The 22,844-nt window shown below is 39.2% G+C and overlaps 1 protein-coding gene across 1 annotated transcript in view; it reads left to right on the top strand.

The window, feature by feature from the left end:
- Positions 1-21,760, top strand: part of LOC108232308 (exostosin-1a-like) — a 31,776-nt gene extending 10,016 nt beyond the window's left edge. Inside the window, exons 2-11 of the mRNA XM_017410025.3 lie at positions 10,949-11,042; positions 14,369-14,476; positions 15,398-15,517; positions 17,286-17,418; positions 18,346-18,464; positions 18,946-19,041; positions 19,748-19,837; positions 19,930-20,090; positions 20,174-20,345; positions 20,593-21,760. Coding sequence (XP_017265514.1) covers positions 10,949-11,042; positions 14,369-14,476; positions 15,398-15,517; positions 17,286-17,418; positions 18,346-18,464; positions 18,946-19,041; positions 19,748-19,837; positions 19,930-20,090; positions 20,174-20,345; positions 20,593-20,778 — 1,279 coding nt within the window. The 3' untranslated portion in view covers positions 20,779-21,760. The remainder of the gene's footprint in view (positions 1-10,948; positions 11,043-14,368; positions 14,477-15,397; positions 15,518-17,285; positions 17,419-18,345; positions 18,465-18,945; positions 19,042-19,747; positions 19,838-19,929; positions 20,091-20,173; positions 20,346-20,592) is intronic.
- The last annotated feature ends 1,084 nt before the right edge of the window (positions 21,761-22,844 follow it).

Below are 22,844 nucleotides of genomic sequence, written 5' to 3'. Positions count from 1 at the left end.
TAATCAGCTTGTTAATTATTAAATCATTTGATTGTCTTTAGAGTATTTTTTATAAACTCTGATATAAATAAAAACAAGCATTTTATTCACTGACTGTGCAGCGCTGCTTCACCAAAACCTTGACTGTGTAGCTCATCAGTTGACTCTCAAAAAGTAACATCTCCTCTTTATCTTTCATTTTGAAGAGCATTGCCGATATATTTGCCAAACGCCGCAGATTTCTGCTGGTTCGTGCAATTCCGTGGATCTTTTGGGAAAACAGCAATGTTTTTCTCTTTATCCATCATCATTTGTGGAGCCACCACCCTGTAATCTTTCTCCTTCTGCTGCTGAGGCAGTGGGGCTTCCCTCTCCTCCGTGGTCTCGTAATTGTGCAGTAATAATCCTTTCCCTCTTGAGAGTCAAAAGACTGTGTTTACACTTCATTTTTTGGCGGTTCGACTTGGCAAGACACTAATTTACACTTTCAGCGGCAGAATGAAGCTGCTCTTCTGATTACTTCTCACTGGCTTCTCAGATCATTTGAAGCTGCTTGTTGGCATCAAGTTGGATCAACCTCTCCATTTCCTCCCTATTTAGTGGCATTTAAATGGATGTGGCAGATATTTAAAATGGTACTGGTATTTAACTATTTGTTACGTTTTGAGATAACTCTCTTCCATAATTGTCTTACTTCTGAGTCCTTTGAACCTACAGTCCCCACTTCTTTTACGACGTAAAGGAATGAGATGATGTGAACAGTTTACTTTATAGGCTGCACAGCTTTGCAAACGTTGCCACCAACATTTAGGTGCTGCATAATATCCACCCTCTGCTTATTTCTTAGAAGAAGGAAAAAAAAAGTCTTTAGACCTATTCAGAGACGCACAAACCAGCACACGTTGCTCTGCGTTCTGGCTGTTGCATTACTCCTCAAAGGTTGTCCAAAATCACAGCTACACAAAGTGCTTCAAAACAGACTCGATCCAGGCATATCCTAGCCTCAGCAGCCAGGGTTTATCTAAATCCCCGTCCCAGCGTGATGCATATTGGATCAGATCAGATGCAGCTTGCAAGTCCATTTGATGGAGCATTGATAGCGCACTTGGTTGATAACATTCTGTATTCTGAACTAAAATAGGCTTAACCAAGACCGAATCTCGTCGGTATGGCTCTGGTCACAGTTGCTTCACATTTAAAGGGGGAGGCTGGCTGTTACTTGACAAGGGTTTTCAGCTAAATAGGAAAAGAAGAAACAAATTTTGACTGATATTTATTAGAAGCCGTCAACACGTGGATATGTTCAGTAGTATATATGCTTTTATGAAAGCATTCAGTTTTTCCTTTTAAATTGAACCGTGTCTTTGTTGATGAGAATTTGTCATGTTCTCGTTTAGTTTTCATGTTATTCTCTTTCCTTACATACACCTACACATTATACCATTCTCCCTTTTCCTTAACTTCTTATTTTGTTGTCTGTCATCTATTTATCACTGTTTTTCTACCCCCCCGTGTCTGCCTCTGTGTCATTTAATCTCAGTTTTCTTTCCTTTTATCTACCCTTTGCATTCCTTTATCGTGTCTTGTATCCATCCACCCTGCTCACCCTTAGAAACAGAGACATTCCCAACCTGAACTTATCTTTTTTTTTAGACCAGCTTCTGAACCGGCACAGCATGTATGGCTTTACCTCATTTATTTTATTTGTTTATTTATTTTACCACATTAACGTCAGAGATATTTAGAAGAATCTGCAAACAATTTGGTTTGGACTTTTACCCACTGATGCTTTTATTCACATTTTCCACATTTAAAATCAGAGCACCGTGTGTGATGTGTGCTGTGGAAATCAGTTTTCTTCACATGTTCAGAATAGCAAGTGAGGCCTCTTGCTATTAATACTGCATGTATGTGAACATGTTACAGCTACCAGCAAGTGAAAACAACATGCACAAAAACAGACAAGAGAAGGAAGAAGCAACTCTTTCAACCTCGCACAGTGATATGCTCACTTGGCAGCAAATTCTCTGAAAGATCTGCTGTGTAGGCACATTGTCTAAACATGGATCTGATGTGTTGGGTGTTTGGCTCGAATGTGTGCTCTCATAGTGTGTCAGCTATTGTCATGTGGTTGGTTTTACATTACATGTTTGGTTGTTATTTTGCATTGTGGCACGCTGTCACCAAATGGCCTCTTGAGTTTGATGGTGATTACTGGTCAGCATGAGTTTGTTTTAGTAATTATGTGCACACGCTCTAGTTGTCTGCCTTTAACCTGTTTTGCCAGACTGCACCTTAATTTTTGTTTTGGAGCTAGACTGGTTACAAGCCAGTTCTGCTTTTGGATCATATGAGAGGACAGATATGCTTTTTTTTTTTTTTTTTTTATTCTGATGACGGAACAACAGTCATGGGCCAAAGCCTGCCAGTCACAATTTCCCACTGCATTATGAATTCAAATTAAACATTGATTGCAAAATAAACGTAAAACATTAAGAGTAGATTTTAAAATTTTACAGCATTGTGATAAAGCCCTAAAATATTGCAGTATCACATTTTGGTCATATTGCCCCACTTCATGTTAGTAAAATCCATTTCGTACTGGTTTGCAACCTCCCTACACCCTCCACAACCTACATGATTTTATAGAACGTGTCTGGAAACTTGGAAATCCACCTTCAGTGTGAAGGCAGTCATATCGCTGCTAATTTAGTTCTAGCCAAATAGTTTTTTTCCCTTGCTATTTTCCCACATTCCAAAGACACTCTCCTGCACCCTCACTGTGCTCTACATGTCATCAGCACGTTCCCCCAACAATACCATGTACTCCACGATCACACCTCTCCCTCTGCCCCGCTCTGGCATGACTCTTTTGAGCCTCTTCAGGGAGATGCTACCACAATGGGTCTCACATCAGTGCTAGGTTGTTTCCATGACCTTGTTACGTTGATAATTGTGGCTCTGGCATGAGGCCAGAGTATCCTGTTCTGCTTCAAATACTTAATGACCAAGCCATGCTGGGGTGCTCGGGCCCCATGTTACCCTGCAAAGACCATCCACGTTCTGGTTAATATTTTTAGATCGTAGCAAGGTTTTCATCCTGTGTGAAGTGGCACAATTTCATCAAATCTGACACAGCCCTGCCATCCCAGTACTAGAATTAGTTATTTTAGCAAGAATTATTTGATCATCCCAATGAGTCCTGTGTTCTTGTTATGACATCCAGAAACACTTTAAAGCTTCTTACTTTTCAAAACTCACTAAGCTGATGGATTCCTGATTAGAGATGTGGTAATTCCTTCTCTAATCTGATAGAATCCAGTTAAATTTGCAGATTTTTTAAATTCATTTATTAACATTTAACAAAATGCTTAGTTTGTTGAGGTTTCCTTGCAGTAGTAAGTCAGCGACCTTTTATGAATCTGATTTGAGGCATTGTATTTACACAGGTGAAAGGTTTTTGCCTATTGGTTATTCTCAATAGAGAGAGATTAAGATAAATGGAGAGTGGGAAGGGATATAAAAAGAAGAGTGATAATAGACTCAAAGAATATTAATCAGGCGAATTAACCTGAGGTTGTGTAATGTGGCTAAGCTGTAGACCCTCCTATGTGTCTGTAAATGTTTTATAAAGCTCCCTTTGAACTCATTAACCAGGGAGAGGGGGGATTGTGCCCAAGGTGCCTTAAGGAAATGAATAAAGGCTTTGTTTTCGGAAAAGCCATTATAGCACTGCTATTCTTTTCTTCATGACTCATGGTAAAGCACATAATGCTTGTTAGACCTCATTAAGCAGCAGTGTCCATTCTTGTGCCTTTGAAGAGACATCATCTGTTTTATTGAAGTACGGTAACTATAAACCTCCGTCACTTTTTTCAGCGCATCAACATTTAGATGAGCGCTTTCGTTTAATTTTGCATTTGCCTTATTCAGCATTGTCCTGAGCTGTCAGTTACGTCTGTGTAGGCTCGTGCTTTGAAAGTCTAAAAATGAGCGGAGAAGTTTTGTTAGTGGAATGTGGCAACTTTATATTTAGAGTCGTTAACTTAAGGCTGCCTCAAGAACATTTGTCGTCTCTGTTCAGTGCATGTTTTCAACAATGCATGGCTTATAGTGTCCGCTTTCATTTAAAAAGCATAGATGGAGCTGCAGGTCAGACTGGAGCTCCAGCGCAAATATCTAGTTTCGCCTGCAGTTTCTATTTCAGTTGAAACATTTTTAATCCACATACTTCCTGCCAACTACTTCTTTTTGTTCCCCCAAAAAAGCTTGAAGCGAGATAATTAGCTAGACCTAATAATTCAAAAAAGTGTCTCGTCTATCATAGCTGCAGGTGAAACAGGTAAGATTAACTACACTATCTACACTATTACAGCAAAACAGTGGCTGTAATCTCATTCAGGACAGTCTTAGGCATTAATCTGTAATATCCCACCTAGAGGCCCATGACTATTTTAAGCCCCATAATATGAATCAAGTTGGTGGCAAGCTCCTAAGTTAGTTCTGACCACTCGGTTGTCCATCCTTTTGTATCACAGTGTAACTTGAATCCTGACAATAACTAAACTTGCTGTGGGTGGAATCCACCTCCCTGCATGCTCAATAAAACCAGGGCTAATGTATCATGTTTCCACATTTTTCAGGTATCGCTTCCTACACATGGATACGCTCTCCCTATTCGAAAAACCTGTCTACTTTCCATCATACATCTTGACTGCAACCTAATTTTGGAGAATCTTGAGAATGAGTGATCATCAGTCCGGTGTTATAAATACTGGGCGGAAATGTGTGTGTTTTAAGTCTTTATTGCGCATTTATAAAGGTGCAGTTGGATCTCCAAACATCTTGAACTGTTGACGTTGCACTGTGATGTCCTGAGATAAAAATGAAGCTTTTTCTTTTGGTGCATGTTTGTGTTACGACACTCTTACAGCGTCTTGCTCTGTCTTCTCACAGCTTGGATGCTGTGTTCAGCTCTCAGCTTCTATTTTTTCTTCTTTTCTTTCGTTTTTTTTTTTTTCTTTTTTGTGAATCAAATGACACTCACTTTCACTCAGGGGCTTTCAGACTGAAATTCCTTTGGCTTAAACTCATAGTCCTGGCAACAGCCTATCAATGCACCCCAACTGTGACAGCAAAGACGAAGCAGAAAATTAGATATGAAGTTACGATGTGATTAGAGGGAGGAAGTAGAGGAAAAAAAGCCTGTAGAGCTGCTTTTATATTCATGTCTGACTTTTCCTCTTGGGGAAATTTGCTTTAAGGGTTTATGAGAGTATTCACTGCACAGAACCAACCCATACTACATATTTACATCCAATGCAAACCTGCTATAAGACAAATCGTAAAAATATACCAATGTGTAGCATGGGAAAAGACTCTAATCTAACTACTATGACTGCAACTCGTACAAAAGCTGGATCACATTTATGTTGCAAGCAGATGGATTCTCATGAAATTCACAAGATTAAAGTGGCGTATTTGTAGCTACAAATGCATAACTTGCCGGCACCTGGTAAAATGGATTCTTATGTCTTCTTGAACTGCGTTACGAATCAACCTGGTCAGGTTGGTTTTAAGTATTTAAAAAAATAATCAACTTTGCCCACTTTTGAAGGATAAACGTTTACCTGATCTGCAATACCTTTAGCTGATTTACACAGTCATAATCTTAACATCTCTAAATCTACAATTAACATTTTTTTTGGGTCTCATTTTCTAAGGAGGCTATAAGTATTGGCCTGAGAGAGCATTGTCTCTGTAGAAGAAAGCACACCATGTCAGATCCCTCGTACTTAATTCACTTCTGCCCAATAGCAAAACAATGTTTTACTCAATTATTGTGGACTTCATAATAATCTCTTGAAAATAGCAAATAAAAAATAAAGAAAAAAGCAATTGTTGTACAAGCAGTCTCAACAATAAGTCAAGGCTAACGTTTTTGCAATTTTTTATTTCAAAAGTTTAAATAAAACGAGCTGAATGAATTGCTTCAGTTCATTAAAAACAACAGGAATCCAGGGTGTGATTTGGAGTGAGCGTTTTGTTTCGGTTAGAATGTTGCTTCAAACAACTCTTACAATAATTCGGTGAACACCAATGTTCTGGCTGTTCAGCATAATCCCTTTTGTGTTTGTGCAACTGCAACGTTTTGCTGGCATTAAACTGGAAAAACCTCGGAAGTTTCCTTTTTATCTGCGTTGCGGAGGAAGATGTCGGCGAGTCACAACCTCAGGATATTTAACAGCTGCCAGCGAAACCTGCACAGAAAGACTTGATTAAAGTTTACCCCCCAAATGTTTTAAACTTTCTTCTCTCTATAGCATATTATAGGCTGCACGGTGATTGCTAAAACCTACATAGTCGGTACGGACAGATCTGCTTGCACCCAGACTGCCCATTGGAGTTCTCATTACCCTAATTTCACTTACAAATCCAGCTTTTGTGTACAACCAGACATCCAGGCTTTTGAATGCCTTCATGGCTTTGCAATGGAAATTTTCCCAGCATACAAATAGGGTGACTAAAAAATATCTGGCCAAATGTTAATATCCGTTGTTCACTGATACTTAACTAGGTCATAAGGATTTTGTCGAGCTCAAACGCCTTTAATTTAATATTCAGTCAGATCATTACTTCCTTATAAAGATGTTTACTCAGGTAGCACATCAAGTGGGAGGAGGGCTTGTTTTCTCATCATTTAAACTGAATACTGTTTAAATTACTTTTTATATTGGCTTCACTTTTTAGATCATCGGGCTACATCCTTCGCTACAGCACCCCCCACCACCACCACCTCTCCTTTTTTTAAGCTTTCCTTTTTTATCAGTTGTTCTCTTTTAAATGTGTGTGGTCTCTTGCGAAGATTAACAAAGACAAACACTGTTCCTCGGAGTCTCCTGCAGCACTTGACAAAGTGAGCCACACATTTCCTTTTTCACACCATCCGTTCTTGTTGCTAGGAGACCGGTTGATCTTTTTTCTTGACCCCACTCTGTTTTTGTTATTCTCTCCTTCTGAATCTTACTGCGTTGCCTTCCCGGCCGATTGATAGCACGGGCGTTTGATTAGATCGGCGAAGGAACAGGTTTACGTACAGATGGTGGAGCAGCATTAAAAGTGGGGATTTGCTGATGCGCTGCCAAGTGTATCCCATTTATTTTTCCACCATGAGAGAGCAAGAAAGTTGAGACGTGCCCAGCAATAGCCTGTTTAATTATTGATCTGAGCTGCAGTGTTTAAGCTACATTTGAATTACCTAACTTATTTAAAGGGAAATGTTTGTGTCTTAATGGGATTTTGGTTACTTTTTACCTTATTGATTGTTTTTTTTTTTTTTTTTTAATGTATTGCAAAAAGCAAACGTACTGCTCCATATTTTTCCACCTTAATATCTGACATTATGTCAGGCAAATTATTTGGATGTCATTCCAATTATCTGTCATTTTGTGCAGCCGGTCAGCAGTGTGTATTAAATCTGCGTCCTCGTGAAGAAATCTGAAGCGCTTTGGTTTTTGTTTTTCTCATAAAACACACAAAAGGCTTTAGTTCTGTTTTACTTGTCTCCACATTATTTTGTTACTCACAGGCTGCACGCACAAAGCGGTCATATAAAAGTGTTGCGTTGTAGCCAGCAGCCAGTGGACGGTCGGCCAGTGTCAACAGTGCGGTCGCTCTGATGTGAACAGTTGGCTGAGGTCAAATCCTCAGTGGATGTGGCAAAGTTCACCACATGCATTCTCACAGACAGAAGCTTTCCTGACCCACTGCAGGCTCCGTTGTTTTCGCCTTTGCTCTGCATATTTGCTATATTTTAAGGCATAATCCTCACGGCACTCAATATAATGAAATCCTAACAGAGTTTTATACAACTGTGCAATAAATGTCAAATCACTATGAGCATTGTGTTCATTATTTGGAGAAATTTGACAATCCGTGTCATTGTTGGCGCTGTAAAAATAACCCTCAAAAAAATCACATTAATTTCACAAGTTTGAGCTACTGCAGCATTTTAGTTTAAGTGCAAGTTGCAAAAAAAGATTGAGGATCATTTCGTTGACTTTGCGATTATTGCCTGATTACCAGCCCGGTGGTACGAGACTGCTGCGCTCACTAGTAACCATCTGGAAGCTGGAGTGTTGAAAATATGAGACTAAGCAGGATTTATCTCGTACGCAACGTTAATTGCTGACACCTGACATCACTGTGAGATGTGACAGACGTTTCCTGGTTCTCCTGGATTTTTATTTTTATTTTTTTTAAACTGACACGTTTTAATAAGATCACCTATGTATCTAGAAGCTAAAAGTGGCGAACATGGGGCAAAAAACGAACAAAGCTCAGGTTCTGGTTTAAGCTGAAGATGACTGTTGAACATATGTCCTTAATTTCCTCACTGACATGCAGTAGCAAACTGTGGGAGTGCTCCTCCCCACAGGCAGCCATCTGGAAGAGAAAAGAAATATGGAGGTATGCAGGGGGAGGAACATCTGGTCCCCGCTTGGTTTGCACTGACATGAAATATGATTGATTAGAATTGTACAGCCATCTATCCATCTATAAGACTTAAACGTGTGTTTTTATAGGTGTGCAAACTGCTTGTTCTGCTGCTCGGACTTGATTATTGGTTTACGTGATAATTGCTTAATGATGGCCTATTATATTTGTGGTGGAGTCAGATTGATGAATCGGGTCACTCTTTTATTATAAGTACACAAATCAAAACAGTACGTGTGACACTACAGGCACTCTGTGTACATTTTACTATTACTACTTATGGTTTTAATGGTATTAATAATATTAATATTGTTGTTTTATTGCTATTGGCATCAAATGTAGCTCTTTCTTTTACCCTTTTGTTGCTAATAATCTGATTAGTGACTGTTATCTGTGAATGTCAGGATGGCTAAAGATTAATTTTCCAGGTAGATATTTGATAATCATAAAATATCGTTTCATTTAACATATGCTGTTAATATTTTTTATTACACTCATTTGTGACCTTGTTCCACCAGATTGTTTTGTCTTGTCTACAGAATTATATATATATATCTTTTCCTTGCTGTAAGAAGAAAACACGTCAAACCTTTTATTTTTTGTTTTTAAAACTCACGACAAAGATTACTCCCTGCAAACAAAATGAAAACGGCACCACGTTTTCCAAAAGTAACTTAGTTCCTGAACATTTATCTGCAGTTTATGTTCACATAGACAACTATAATTTAAATTTTCTTATAATTTTGGGGACATGAAGAGATACACAGCGCTGTGTGTGGTGCACATTTAGTAAATGGTAGTTTAGTGCTCAAACTTTGTATTGTATGCACTGAGTTTTGTTGTCATTTCAGCCTCTTCCCCAAACAGTAACATTTAAATTGTTACTAACATATACAGTGTGAGTATCTGTTCCTGCTCAGTTTGTGCCTCTTGCTGTTTCTACGTGTTAAAACTTTCAAACTGTTTTTCCTGCAAACGTTGGACCACACTGGGAGCGTTCCTTTCTTTATGTTATCTCAGCCACATAAACAAACTGTGTGAGCCTTTCTGTTGTTGCCTTTTTTTTCTTTCAACACAAGCTCACCTTCTGATTCTTCCTCTGAAAGCTCGGACTGGGTAGTATTTTCTGAATAATCGCCTCTTTTAAAAAAACAAAACTGGAGCAATTATTTTGTCACTGTATCACCAAATGGCCAAGCAACCAGAGAAGATGTCAGCCTTTAAAGGCTTTTATCTCTGTGCTGTTGTTATGACTAAAACTCCATTTATAACAAATCCATCCGCATCTCTTTGTCACGAAATATTGTTAAACTGTCTCTAAAAGTAGTTGCAGTCTTGATCCCTGGATTTTTGTGATAGTGCAGTGTTTTAATTCATCTACAGATGGGATTTCTATTGTAACTGGTTTTATACTGTGTGGCTGAAAGTTTATTTCAATCGTCTACAAGATCATTTTGGTGAAAGCTAGTTCAGAGAATGCCTATTAGGTCTTTTTGTACACATAAGTAAAGGAGAGGTGAGGAAAATGGCCCTCGGAGCACACTGCTCTCTAGTCAAATATTTGTTTTCCCTTGCAAATATGACCACAGCTTCTCTTACATAACACAAATTTGTGTTTGCTGGTTCACAAATAGCACACGTGCAAAAAAAAAAAAATGCCTTCACTTTTCCAGACTTCATGAAACCCAATCTACGACCTAACATGGGCGGATAAAAAAGGACACTTCTTCTCTCCCCCTGCATACATATAAGTGTTATCAGGGGAGGAATTCCAAGCAGCTTCTTAATCAGAGCAAGTGCTGACTGAGGGTTGGATTGGATGGACGAGCAGTGAGAGAGGGTTTATATGTCCAGGTGAGAAGATAAATCTGATTTAAGATGGTTGGGAAAGTGGGAAGAGAACAGTCAACATCAAAGACTGGATTTTTCCTGAAAGCACTGGGGCTTTCCAGGAATCCCAGAGGTGACTTTCCTGCAACTCCTCGAGCTCTGGGAAACTGAAGTTGATGCTTTTCAGGGGTTAAAGGAATAGTTCATATTGTCCGAAGTGAGGGGGTCTGTGAAAATTGTTATCAGTAAATAATATCTTACCTGTTGTAGATAGTTTATCAAACAACCTAAGTTTGAAGAAATAATTTAATTCGGACCAGATTGATGAGCTAATAGCTAGCATTAGCTTACTTACTAGCCGTTAGCTGTCAGCTCATCACTCTGATCAGAATTAAACTTTGTTTCTCGAAAATGAGGTCGTTCAAAGAGGTAAGAAATTAAACGTTTATAACCTTCCCACAGGACCTCACTGTAAAAGATCTGAACTATACATTACTTTGGTTTATTACATTTTAGTTTTGTAAATTGTATGGTTTGTGAAAAACCATTGTGCAGATTCAATGTTTGGTTTTTTTTGCCACCGCTTACAACAAACCCATGCTATAATTTCTGTCTTTTACTTTTCTTCTCTTCTGTCGTTCAGGTATGACTACAGAGAAATGCTGTACAACTCCACGTTCTGTCTGGTGCCTCGAGGTCGAAGGCTGGGCTCCTTTCGCTTCCTGGAGGCTTTGCAGGTCAGTGATATGAAGACGGATGTTGCTAATTCCCGCGAGGCAGAAAAGACCACAAAGTAACTCACACCGTATTTTCTGGACAGCATTAAGGCTCAGTTATAGTCGGGCACAGACCTGAGTGAGCGGTGGAGGCGGTCTGTGCGAAGTTACAAAACTTGGGAGGTGCACTTTATAGTCTGGTGCGCTTTATATATGACAAAAGTTCAAAAATGGACCATTCATTGACAGTGCGCCTTATAGTGCGGAAAATACGATATTTAATATTCTTTTAACAACTTCCAGTATTTAGTTTGACTCATCGACTTATAAATGCTCTTAAGAAATGAATGCATGGTTCTTACCTAAAACAGAAGTCAAAGGCAAACCCATGTAGATATAAAGGCTCTGATGTCATGTTTCTGCACATGGAAAAAAAAATCAAACACGTTGTTGTGCATCTGCCCTGAAGGTGTGTGAAACGCAGTTAATCAGCGACATGAAAATGAAAGCATCGAGTTAGTCCCAGTGGCCTTCTCACCTTCTGTCAGTCATTTTGTTTTTGTGCAACCAGTGTTTCATTAGCTGCCTCTGAGTCAGTGTCGCTCCCTGCCACCGTGTTATGTTGTTATGTTGTTTTCTTCTTTTCATGTCTGCCTCTTCGCCCACCTTCTCAAATGTTCCTCTCTCTCCTTTTTTTATGTATGTTGCAAAACTTAATCCTTCTTTAAAAAAACAGAAGCAAAAAATATGCTCCTGAAGTAAACCTATAAACACGCTGATCTTTTTATGTTCTTATTTAAACCGTATACAGCAGCATTTTTTAGTATGTTCTCCTTCACCACAAATACTCAACTTAAACTTGGGAGTCTTTAAACGTGTTTCATCTCACTCCAAAAGTCTGCGCTCATTTTTACTGTGCTGCTGCTCACGTTGCCAAAACCTCTTACGGAAATAAGCATCAAAACAAGTGTCTGTTTTCTCAAAAATGAGGCTTAACATGCAATAAAGCAGTCTGTTAGCCTGGAAAAGTGTGATTGTGTGACCATGTAAATCTATATTAAACTCATATAAGCGTGCTGCACGGGTTTATGCAGCCGGTGAACTAATAAAAACAGCTTTTTGTCCTGCTCTGTGACAGAAATCAATGTGTGTCATGGTTATATTGATTGACTGTGCTTTAGCAAAACAAGATAATTACTGGGGCAAGAAAAAAGATGCACTGAAGCTATCTGCGGAGAAATAAACAGTCATCCTGAGCTCCCAGAAGAAAAAAAAACCCAAACGTCTTCTGTTCGATGCTCATTTTCTGCTAAAATCTTGTCAGTCATCTCTTATTGTTGCACCTAGTTGTCCTCTGTTTTAGTACATTTTTAGGTGAGGTTAACAGAGCTACGATGGCTCTGTCTAATTGGAGATTATTAGGCTTCTTTTGCTAATTTTTGTTTTAACTTTGTGGAGTTCCACTTAATGAACAGTTTGACGATTACATAACACTCCTGCTGTTTCAGTGTGAAAACAAGCTCAGGATCTTTGTGAAATATCAGTTACGCAAGTTGCATTTCAAGTGTTCAGGTGCTTTTATTGGAAAAAAATAAATGTGTCTTATAAAACAAGATTTAGTCGTAAAAGCCGAATAAATTGTATGTTTCCTAAGATACTAACTGGTTCTGAATCTTGTAGCTTTTGTTACAGGCAACACTTAAAATGAACAAGTTTATTATATTTTGCTCTTGAAAGATTTAAACTGCATCTTCATTAATTATTTACTACTTGTGAAAATATCTTCCACTCTCCTTGAATCTGCTGGTAAATGCAGGCCTGCTTCTGAAAGAAATGGGGCGTTACAGTCCTTGGCTGGAAAAAAAAACAACAACTCAGATCTGCTGGTAAATGATCTGTTTTACCATCACCTATTTGTTGGAGATAAGTTACCTGATAAGTTACTTCCTGTTGTTAGAGAACACAGAGATTAACTGTATTTCTGTAAGGCAACACTTAAAAACACTTCATTACGCTAAAAAAAGGAGCCACTGTGCTCTTATATAACCTGAGCACTATGTGGTGTGAGTATAATTCTTTATCTAAAACTTGTTTGTTATTTTAAGACAAAAAATAGTTCACTATTGACTCAGAAGGAGCCAGACTTGTGTTTCCTCTGAGAGCTCTTTTTATGTTTAGGGCTGTAGTTCCAGTTTAAACACCAGAAGAACAAATAGTAAAGAGGGAAAGCTTTTTATTTATTTTTTAGAACAAGAATGATGACCTTTCAGACTTCAGAATAGGAGGTAAAAAAACAGCGTCTTGGTGCTAAATGGAAGGAGAAAGTAATTTTCCCTGAGCGAAACTTTGAATGGGGCGAGACAGTGGACTGATGATGAGCTTCACACATGAAGAAGAACCTGTTCAGCTCCAGATGAGCTGCCATAAAGACATTTGCTTGGTTATAGAAGTTTGGATCATGGTCTAACCCTACATGTATAATAATGAAAGTAGTTCTTGTTGAAGGATGCATATCGCTCGCTGCATGCTAAAGTTTGAAACAAAGACATCGCTCGGTTTGTTAGCGCTCAGACTATGTTGGGGATGACTCTCAGCTTCTCTCACACCAAATTTTAGCTCAGTAACAAAACAAATGACTGAGTTACAGACGGTTTTATCTCTGATAGGTCGATTGGCTGTGGCGGCCAACTTGAATTGGGTTGACTCCAAAAGTTAAGTAGTTGTAGACGTACACCCAGTGATTACGTTTGTAAAGTTTCATTAAAATCCCTCCACAGGTTCATGATATTTTAACAGTCAGACAGACAAACAAACACATGCACAGATAATGAGATCATCCATCCATCCATCCATCCATCCATACATCCATCCATCCATCCATCCATCCATACATCCATCCATACATACATACATACATAACAGAGTGCAATAATATTAAGCTCTTAGAAATGGAAACTTAATGTCCTGGTTTGTTTTAGTGTCTATCTGTTATTTCATGTTGACACTTTGAGTGTTAGTCATCAAGGTAATGCAGTGGTTCTGCTTTCCTCTTTATGTTATATCTTCTTTTATTGTCTGTAAAATAATAAATCATAACTCAGAGATGATGCCTGCTTGATCCTTTTAAATACAACCGATTCAGGACCGTCTTGTGAAATCACGTATCGGCAACTAGAGATTATATCCAACTTCTCCTCAGAGCTGAATCAGATTTACTCTGTTTTATGGCATCATTTACATACTGTTAGTCTTGACTGACACAGTTTCAAATCCAAAGCAGCATGTTAAAGTAAACCATGTTTTGTGTGTGTGTGTGTGTGTGTGTGTAAATGTTTTTGTTCTTGCAGGCAGCGTGTGTGCCGGTGATGCTGAGTAACGGCTGGGAGCTTCCTTTCTCAGAAATCATCGACTGGAATACGGCAGCTGTGATTGGAGATGAAAGACTACTTTTACAAGTACGCAATACGAGTTGATTTCCATACTTTTTTTTTGACATGACTGTTTATTAATAGTTTCCAGCAAAGCTGAAATATCTGAGAACTTTGTTTTCAGATGTCTTTTGCTTTTTATTTTAGGCTGCATCTTTAATAACGTGTCGTTTGGTTTCAGCGTCAGCATTTAATGAGATTCCTACAGAGTCATAAGAAATATGGAAAAGTATCGTTTGAATTTAGTATTTTCCAGGTCTGGATGAGTTGAGTGTGTATAAAAAGATGAACATGGTCACCATCATGCCCACTTTTAGTTCATCTACCTCCAAGGTTTCCAACTTTTGAAAATTAAAGTAGAGATTGCAGTTCAGTCTTTATTACGAGATAGACTTTCTCTACTATTTGTAATTTTAACAAGGAAAATTAAACTTACCTGTTTAGCAAAAAAAGTATATAAAAGCTTATGTACGAAAACTTAAATAAAAATGTTTACATATTAACATTTTGTGAAATAGGGATTTTTAAGATCGTCATAAAATTATTTTGTAGTCATTACTTAAGGCGTTGTGAAGCTCATAAAAATTACAAATTAAAACAAAAATAAGTTTACTTAGATGTACAGCTCATGAAACACCACCGCTGTACAAAACCAATCAGAAGAGTAAATTTACAGATGTTTTCATGTTTAAAGAGGCTCAACATGGTTTGAATTTTTTGAAATTTGAAAACTATGGAAATTTAAAAATAGAAAGTGTGTAAAAAAAAAAAAGCCTGATTTAAAGACGTGTCTTTACTGGATACTTAGCGCCAATATGTTAAATAAGATGGATGTGGCAGCTGAGACTCTGTGGTCTTCACTGAGCAGTTTTTCAGTGAAGACTTTTGTTTGTTTCTCTGAAGTGTTTTTGGCAGAATTTGACTTGACGTGTCCTATCTTTGTCCCAGATCCCATCAACAGTACGTTCCATCCACCAGGATAAGATTCTGTCCCTGAGACAGCAGACACAGTTCCTGTGGGAGGCTTACTTCAACTCTGTGGAGAAGATAGTACTAACCACACTGGAGGTACACACACACACACACACACACAGATTCATGTTTAAAAGTCTAATCCAGCTGTACCAACGACTAACTCACAATAAGCTTATATATTAATGTTGTGTGGTTTCTTTGCATCTCAGTTTAATTCTAGTTATATACATGTTTCTAATAATTTGGTGACTAATATCTAATTTGGTTTTAAACTGTACTTATATTTAGTCTAGAATTACTGATACCATCTTTATTTTCCAGTTTTGAAACTGTACAAAATGCATGTGCATAAATTCTGGCAAATACAGTTCAGTAAATGCATCCTTTCATTAATAAGTCTGTCGTTCAGATATTTGAAGTGACATTTCTCCTCAGTTTAGTGATTGGCAGGCAGCTGAAAAGGAAAAATCAACAGAAATGCTGCAGATGGAGCTGAATCGGGATGATATCTGTTGTTGGAGAGCGATGTCAATGTTTTGAGCCTCCGTCTTGCTGTGGCTTGGCTATCAATCGTGTCAGTAGTTTGTTCCTGTCAAGGTCCATTATATCTGCAGTCTGCGTGGCGAGTACCAGATTATCATACTGCTCTTGGGTTAGAATTACAAACAGCTAAAGATGAGAGCAGAGAGGAATGGAAATTGATACGGGTGCTAGACGGAGCGGCAGACAGGATGGATAAAGTTCCCGAGTGAGGCAGGCTTTTTAACTCCATTTTGAGTCAGGATATGAACACAGTTAAGCATCTCGTGCATCTCTAAACTCACCGGCCACAATCGCAATTTTACCTTCATGTTAAAGCAGCAAACCTTGAGCTCTGAAATGGCTGCTAAATTACCAAAGTGGCAGCCGAAGTAGATCGGCTTTTCAGAGCTGAGTCTGTTTGCCAACTGCAATTTAAGCCATTAGTTTCCATCTTTAGATCATTTTACAGCTGATTCCTTGTGCGTGTGAAGCAGAGCATTTCACGACCTGATCTTCTGTCTGTTTACACACTGCCTGCATGTTAGCCATTCTCACAGAATGTCAGCCGTGTTTTGGCTCCAAATGTTCCCTTTTAGTGAGCTATTATCATCAAGGGGGGCCAGACATTTTACAGGGAAAAACGATCAAAATAACCACAACATATTACAAGAAGCAAACAGGGTTTGACTCGTTCTGTAGCTTCATTATTGTTTTTGAGAAAGCTTAATAATTTATTAAGATAATCCCTCACTGGGTTTTCTGAGAGCTTTGTTTGTTTGGGAGCCCACAAAACTCTCCGTGAATAAAATGTTGGATTATAAGAAAGAAACTTCACTTAGCTGAAGATTTTCCAGGTCAGTCTTTCAATGATAATATTGAAAAAAAATAAATAAATAAAATTAAAGATTAATGATGGATATTCACAATAGAAGCCGGTTAAACAAATCTTCTTGTTTTCACAGATAAGACATTAAAGGTTGAGCTTTTTACTTCTGAGAACTTCAACTAAGATAAATCATGTTATTTTAAAATGTATTACCATCAACAGGGGGTCTGTATCTTCATTTCTTTTACTTTATCTTTTGTATAAAATCTAATTGATCACATTTTAAGTATTTATTGGGTTGAGATGAGTTTAGGAAACAGATAGACAAAAGATTAAAAAATAATTTCCTGTAGATAACAGGTAAAGGTGAGTAAAATAACCAGAAAAATGCAGTTACTTGTTTATGATGAGACATAACAGCTTTATTGTGTTTACCAGCATGATGAGCTGCCATCATTATTAAACTTCAGTTCATGTTAAACAAACATTTCTCCCTCTCTCCTAAAACCTCAGATAATCCAGGACCGGGTGCTGCTGCACTCCTCCAGAAGTAGCCTCATGTGGAACAGCCTTCCCGGTGGCCTCTTCACGCTGCCTCAGTACTCCACAAACCTGGGAGACTTCCCCTTCTTCTACGCCAAGCTGGGTCCGTACACGTAGCCTTTCGTTTTCTTTATACGCTACGAACCAGTTTTATTAGACCGGTTTTTATTGGCAGAGCGAAGCACCGTTCGAAGCACTTGCAGATTATACAACATAAGTTTATTAATTCATGATTCATCACAGAAAAACTATTGGGGCTGCCATGTTGTATTTGGGTGGTGAATTGGCCTGAGATATGGTTTGTTTTTAATGTGTGAAATCCAGAATGTCTAATGTGTACAGCAGGGTCCAAATAAATCAGGTTTGTTTTGAAATTATAAAATGATGAGCCTGTTTTGATACTAATCTGATAAAGTCCCACTGTGGGATTAGAATTTATGGACATACATTAAACATTATTCTCTTTATTCAATTATTAGAAAATTCAAACAAACAAGAAAATGAAATTAGATCTTCTTAGCTTCATGTTCTGTATTTATGTCTTGGTGTCAGCAGCAGCTGCAAACATCATACTTTCTGCTCCTTTATTTCTTTTATATCTCAGAAGAAATATGATGGAATCTCTATATGTTGTTTATTTGAACCAAAGTATAATTTGATCACAGTTTGAAGGTGAAAGTTGTCTTACCCTTATCAAATATTAACTCAAATCTGTAATAGGATAAAATATTAAAGTAAAATTCAAAGGGTTAAAGAACTAACCCTCTCACATTAACATATTTTAAGTTCTGATTATTTTATTATTATTTGAAACAGCCACTCAATAAAAGGTGCATCTTCTCTGCAACAGCATCCACATTTGAAGCATCTGCGACCGTCACAACTGTCGGATTATTGGCCAAAAAATAAAAAGGCTCAAACCGCCGCTGCGCCTTCTCGACCTTTTGTTTCCCAACGCACACGTGACCCAAACTGCTGCTCGACTGGTTGTTGGACGAGTACAAAAACATGTTGTGTTTGTGTCTCCCAGGTATCAAGCCGTACCCGAAGTTTACAGCAATCATTCATGTGGTCACCCCACTGGTCTCCCTGTCCCAGCCCGTGATGAAGCTGATTGTGGCCGTGGCCAAATCTCAGTACTGCGCTCAGGTGATTAAAGACCCCTCTGCAGAACTGCTTGGACTGTTGTCAGCACACAAGCATGTGGCTCATCTTTCAGACGCTGATGCTGACAGCAATTCCCTTTGTGGCCTTATTGTGTTTTTGCGATATGGGTTTTTCCATTTATTTGATCCAATGTTGGGCTTATTTGCTGATTTCCTAACGTAGTGAGTTTAGTTTGCTCTGATGGTGTGTTTTGTTATAGCATTGTTCCAGCGTGTCGCTTTGCTGTAGGTGGTGGGACTGTTCCTAAAATAGAGATGTACTTTCATCTGAAAAAGTTTTTTCTACATCAATAGTCAGTCAGTGTAAAAAAAAAAGAAAAACCTTTTGAATAAAATTGCCTTTATGTAGGTTTACAAGCGCTGCATTGGGGTTTTCATTAAGTTGACTCTATTTTGACATATTTTCATAAACCCATGAATAGAACAGGACGTTTGAAGATTTCTTCCTTGTTGCCTTTGTGCAGGTGATAATTCTCTGGAACTGTGACAAGCCTCTTCCTGCCAAGCACCGCTGGCCTACCACCTCGGCCCCTATCACTGTCATCGAAGGAGAAAGCAAGGTGAAGGTTTTCTCCATCAGCCTCTCCCTTAGCGCACATCACGGCAGCCATTTTGCATCATTTGCACCAGAAGCCTCGAGTTGGTGGTTTAAATTGGGCAAACAACAAAGGCTTTTGTTTGGGTGTGACTAAAAATATCTTTTCTGCTCAAGTGATTGGATCAATGCAGAGAGAACAGGCATAGATTCTGAAAGGTCAAGCTGATTTTCAGAAAGTGTCAGAAGGTTATGATCAAATGTCTGAGAAGCACTTAAAGTCAAAATGCAGCAGGATTCCACTGTGAATAAAATATGATTTTATGAGATTTGTAAATCATTCCAGTTTTTTTATTTATTTACAATTTAACCCAACTTTTTCTGAATCAGAGCTGTAGATTCTCCATCATAAATTGGCTCCATGAAGCCCAGCCTTCACTGAGAGTTCATAAGCTAACATCAAGAACTGTTGCTTATTTTGACAATGACAGATGTTTATTTTCTGTCTGCTTTCATTGACAAATTATTTCCCTCTGGTAGTTTATTTAGTTCAAAGCTCATGAGTTTCATTCACTCTTTGTTTCAGCAGCTTCTAAATGTGTCTTTTATTCACTGGTGAACAGCAGGATGGAATAACAAGAACTGATATAAGGAACTTGTTGCTGTTTGCCAGACGTTATTTCCTCTCAGCTACATGTCCCCTTCTCTTTGTGTTGTGCCATTGACACCAGGTGATAGGCAGTCGGTTTCTTCCCTACGACACCATCCCCACCGATGCTGTGCTCAGTCTGGATGAAGACACCGTGCTTTCCACCACAGAGGTCAGTCTTCCCGGGAACTACATTAACAATTATTTAGCAGAGTCTGTAAGCTTTATTGACTTCTTTCCTTCTTCTTCTTCTGCTCGACTCAGGTGGACTTTGCCTTCACGGTGTGGCAGAGTTTCCCTGACCGCATCGTTGGCTACCCGGCTCGCAGCCACTTCTGGGACAGCAACAAGGAGCAGTGGGGCTACACTTCCAAATGGACCAACGACTACTCCATGGTGCTGACTGGAGCTGCCATCTATCACAAGTACGGACACTCGCCCCTCTGCTTTTAGTTTCTGCGTTTCGCCCTGTCGGCACTCCTCTGACTCTGTCGCGCCTCTCCCGCAGGTATTACCACCACCTGTACACCACCTACCTTCCGGAGAGTCTGAGGGGCATGGTTGACCAGATGTCAAACTGCGAGGACATCCTCATGAATTTTCTCGTGTCGTCAGTGACTAAACTACCACCCATCAAGGTGACACAAAAGAAACAGTACAAGGAAACCATGATGGGACAGGTGAGGCAGAAGCTGATGGTTTTAATTTATCTCTGAAGGTTGAACAAGTACAGAATCAGTGAGATAATCATTGAGGAATTGCTGTGGTTGAAGCTTAGAGCTTTTTATTTTACTTGATCTCAAATGATCTTTACTGTCTTGTCAAATAAACATGCTGTCTCAAGGTCAGGGGACATTATTTATTTGATTAATCTTTTTTATCTTCCACGCATGGCTGTTTCTCACCTGTTTCCTGCTGTGTCATCAGAGCTCCAGAGCCTCCCGCTGGGCCGACCCGGACCATTTTGCCCAGCGTCAGACCTGCATGAACAAGTTTGCCAACTGGTTTGGCACCATGCCTCTGGTGCATTCTCGGATGAGGCTGGACCCAGTCCTGTTCAAAGACCAGGTGTCCATACTGCGGAAGAAATACAGGGAGATCGAGAGACTATAACCCCACCCACTGCTCTGTGGACACAAGGGTGTAGACGACTGCCTGGATGAATCAGTGGGGAGTTAAACTGGATCAGGTCCGGGAGAGCAGGAGGTTAAGAAGCTGCAATAAATGTGGAGGACACCACATTTCTTCTGTCTTCTTTTTTTCTGCTCCTCATGCTGCCTCCTTTTCTCCTCTCTGCCCCTGGTTTCATGCGTCCTGTGGGTTAACTGAGCCCCGAGGGCCCGTGTGAACACCATGACTACCTACTAACTGCACCCAAGGACATGAAACTGTTCGCCTTTGGTCATGGAGTCGGAAATCAAAGCTTTCTGCTTCAACGTCCGACTCCATCTCGCTGAAAGTGACTGTGTTCTGTTTTGTACACTATGCACAGGTCCGTGAACGGTTTTGCTGACACCATATTAATAATAATTATGAAGATGATAACACTATTTTTGATTGTGTTTAGCTATTTTTTTATACAGTAACTGAACGGCCAGAACTACTTTCTGTATTGTCTTAAAGCAAACTGATTTGTGGGGGGGAGGAGGATGAAGAAAGGAATGACGAGCTCTCAGCCACAGAGACCTGGGCTGTGGCTGTGGATCTGACATACACAGTGCCTCACCGTTAATCTCAACGTGTTAGGATCTGATAATCACAAGAAGACTCGGTGCAAATTTTGCTCCTTGATCTTGCTGCTTTTTCCCTTTTTGTTTCTTCTTTTTTTTATCAAATGATAGCGTGTGTTGTTTTTTTTCTGGTCAATAACAAAGTTTAATAAGATCTTTTTTAATGCAGTTGATCATACATAATATGTGCCATTCTGAACAGAGTCTCCTGTTAAAATAATACTCCCAAAGCTGCATTTCACAGTTGGATTGGCCACAAGTGAATAGATGTCCCTAACAAAAAAAAAAAAAAACTGGATTATTTCTTCATTCTAATAAGATTACGTGAAAAGCTACACCTCTTTCTTGAATACATCCTAATCTGAGGAATAGCAGAGCATCTTAAGGGGTGTCTTGCTGAGGGAGTCCGAGTTTACAGATGAGCCAAAAAATACAGGCTGTTTTGAAACAAAAACCACTGTGAAATCCATGGGGATGGATCTATTTTGGTCTAGTTTAGCGAGATGTATTTATTTTCTATCATTGTCTGTTAACCGTAAACCCAGTTTCGTGATGCTAAGTGACAGATTTGACAACAGCGGAGGCTGACGAGAAGCTGACATGGGCGAACGCTGCTTTACGGCTGTAAGGACTGGCGTCATAATAAGCTTACTGCCAGGTTTGTACCCATTCGTTGTGCTTAAACATGCCCAGAACAACGGGAAATTTCACTTCAGCTTTTGGAGTATGCTCTTGAATGTGACTGCTCTCGTTTGTGGATTTTATCGCCCGCCGCCGAAAGGTGAAGGTGGACAATGTTTTCCCCCGTGTGTGTGTCAGCACAATATTTCATGAACCACTGGATGGATTGTAACAAAACTCTCAAAGTAATTATCAGATGTATATACATATGATTAACTTTTAGAGTCAGTTTAATTCGAGATGAACACCAGAGCTGATCAACGTAAGCCAACACAAAATGGCTACAACTCCGTCAGTTTTACAGATTTTGAGCTACAGTTTGTGGTAGTGGCTGAGAGTGATTTCCAACACATACTCTGAGCAGGACGTCTCACAATGTCGCATAAGATCGCACATAATGTCCTTTAAATCGTGCTTAAATTCATACTTAAAAAGTTGTATTCTTTAAAATTGGGGGGGCGGGGGGACAATCAGATTTGTGATCACTGAATGTGGTTCATGTTAAAGTTTCTAATTGCTAGTTTATTGGGTCTGAAAAACAAAACTTTAAATCTGTACATGAGTGCCAAGCATCCGTGGAGCATGAAGTTGGGTTTTTAATGCTGCTGGTTTACCAGGTTGAGCACCATGTGGTTCCATTGTTGTCCTGATGTGTCCCGTATCATCTGCAGACGTTGTAAACGGGCACTGTGCAAACTGAGGTTCACCAGGTGACGCAGCAGCGTCTCCCACGCACAGAAATCTGGCCTCCCAGCTCTCTCCCCCCCC

This window comes from Kryptolebias marmoratus, linkage group LG16, assembly GCF_001649575.2.
Source record: "Kryptolebias marmoratus isolate JLee-2015 linkage group LG16, ASM164957v2, whole genome shotgun sequence".
In the NCBI taxonomy this organism is placed as follows: domain Eukaryota; kingdom Metazoa; phylum Chordata; class Actinopteri; order Cyprinodontiformes; family Rivulidae; genus Kryptolebias; species Kryptolebias marmoratus.
This window is presented reverse-complemented; position numbering and strand designations above follow the sequence as displayed.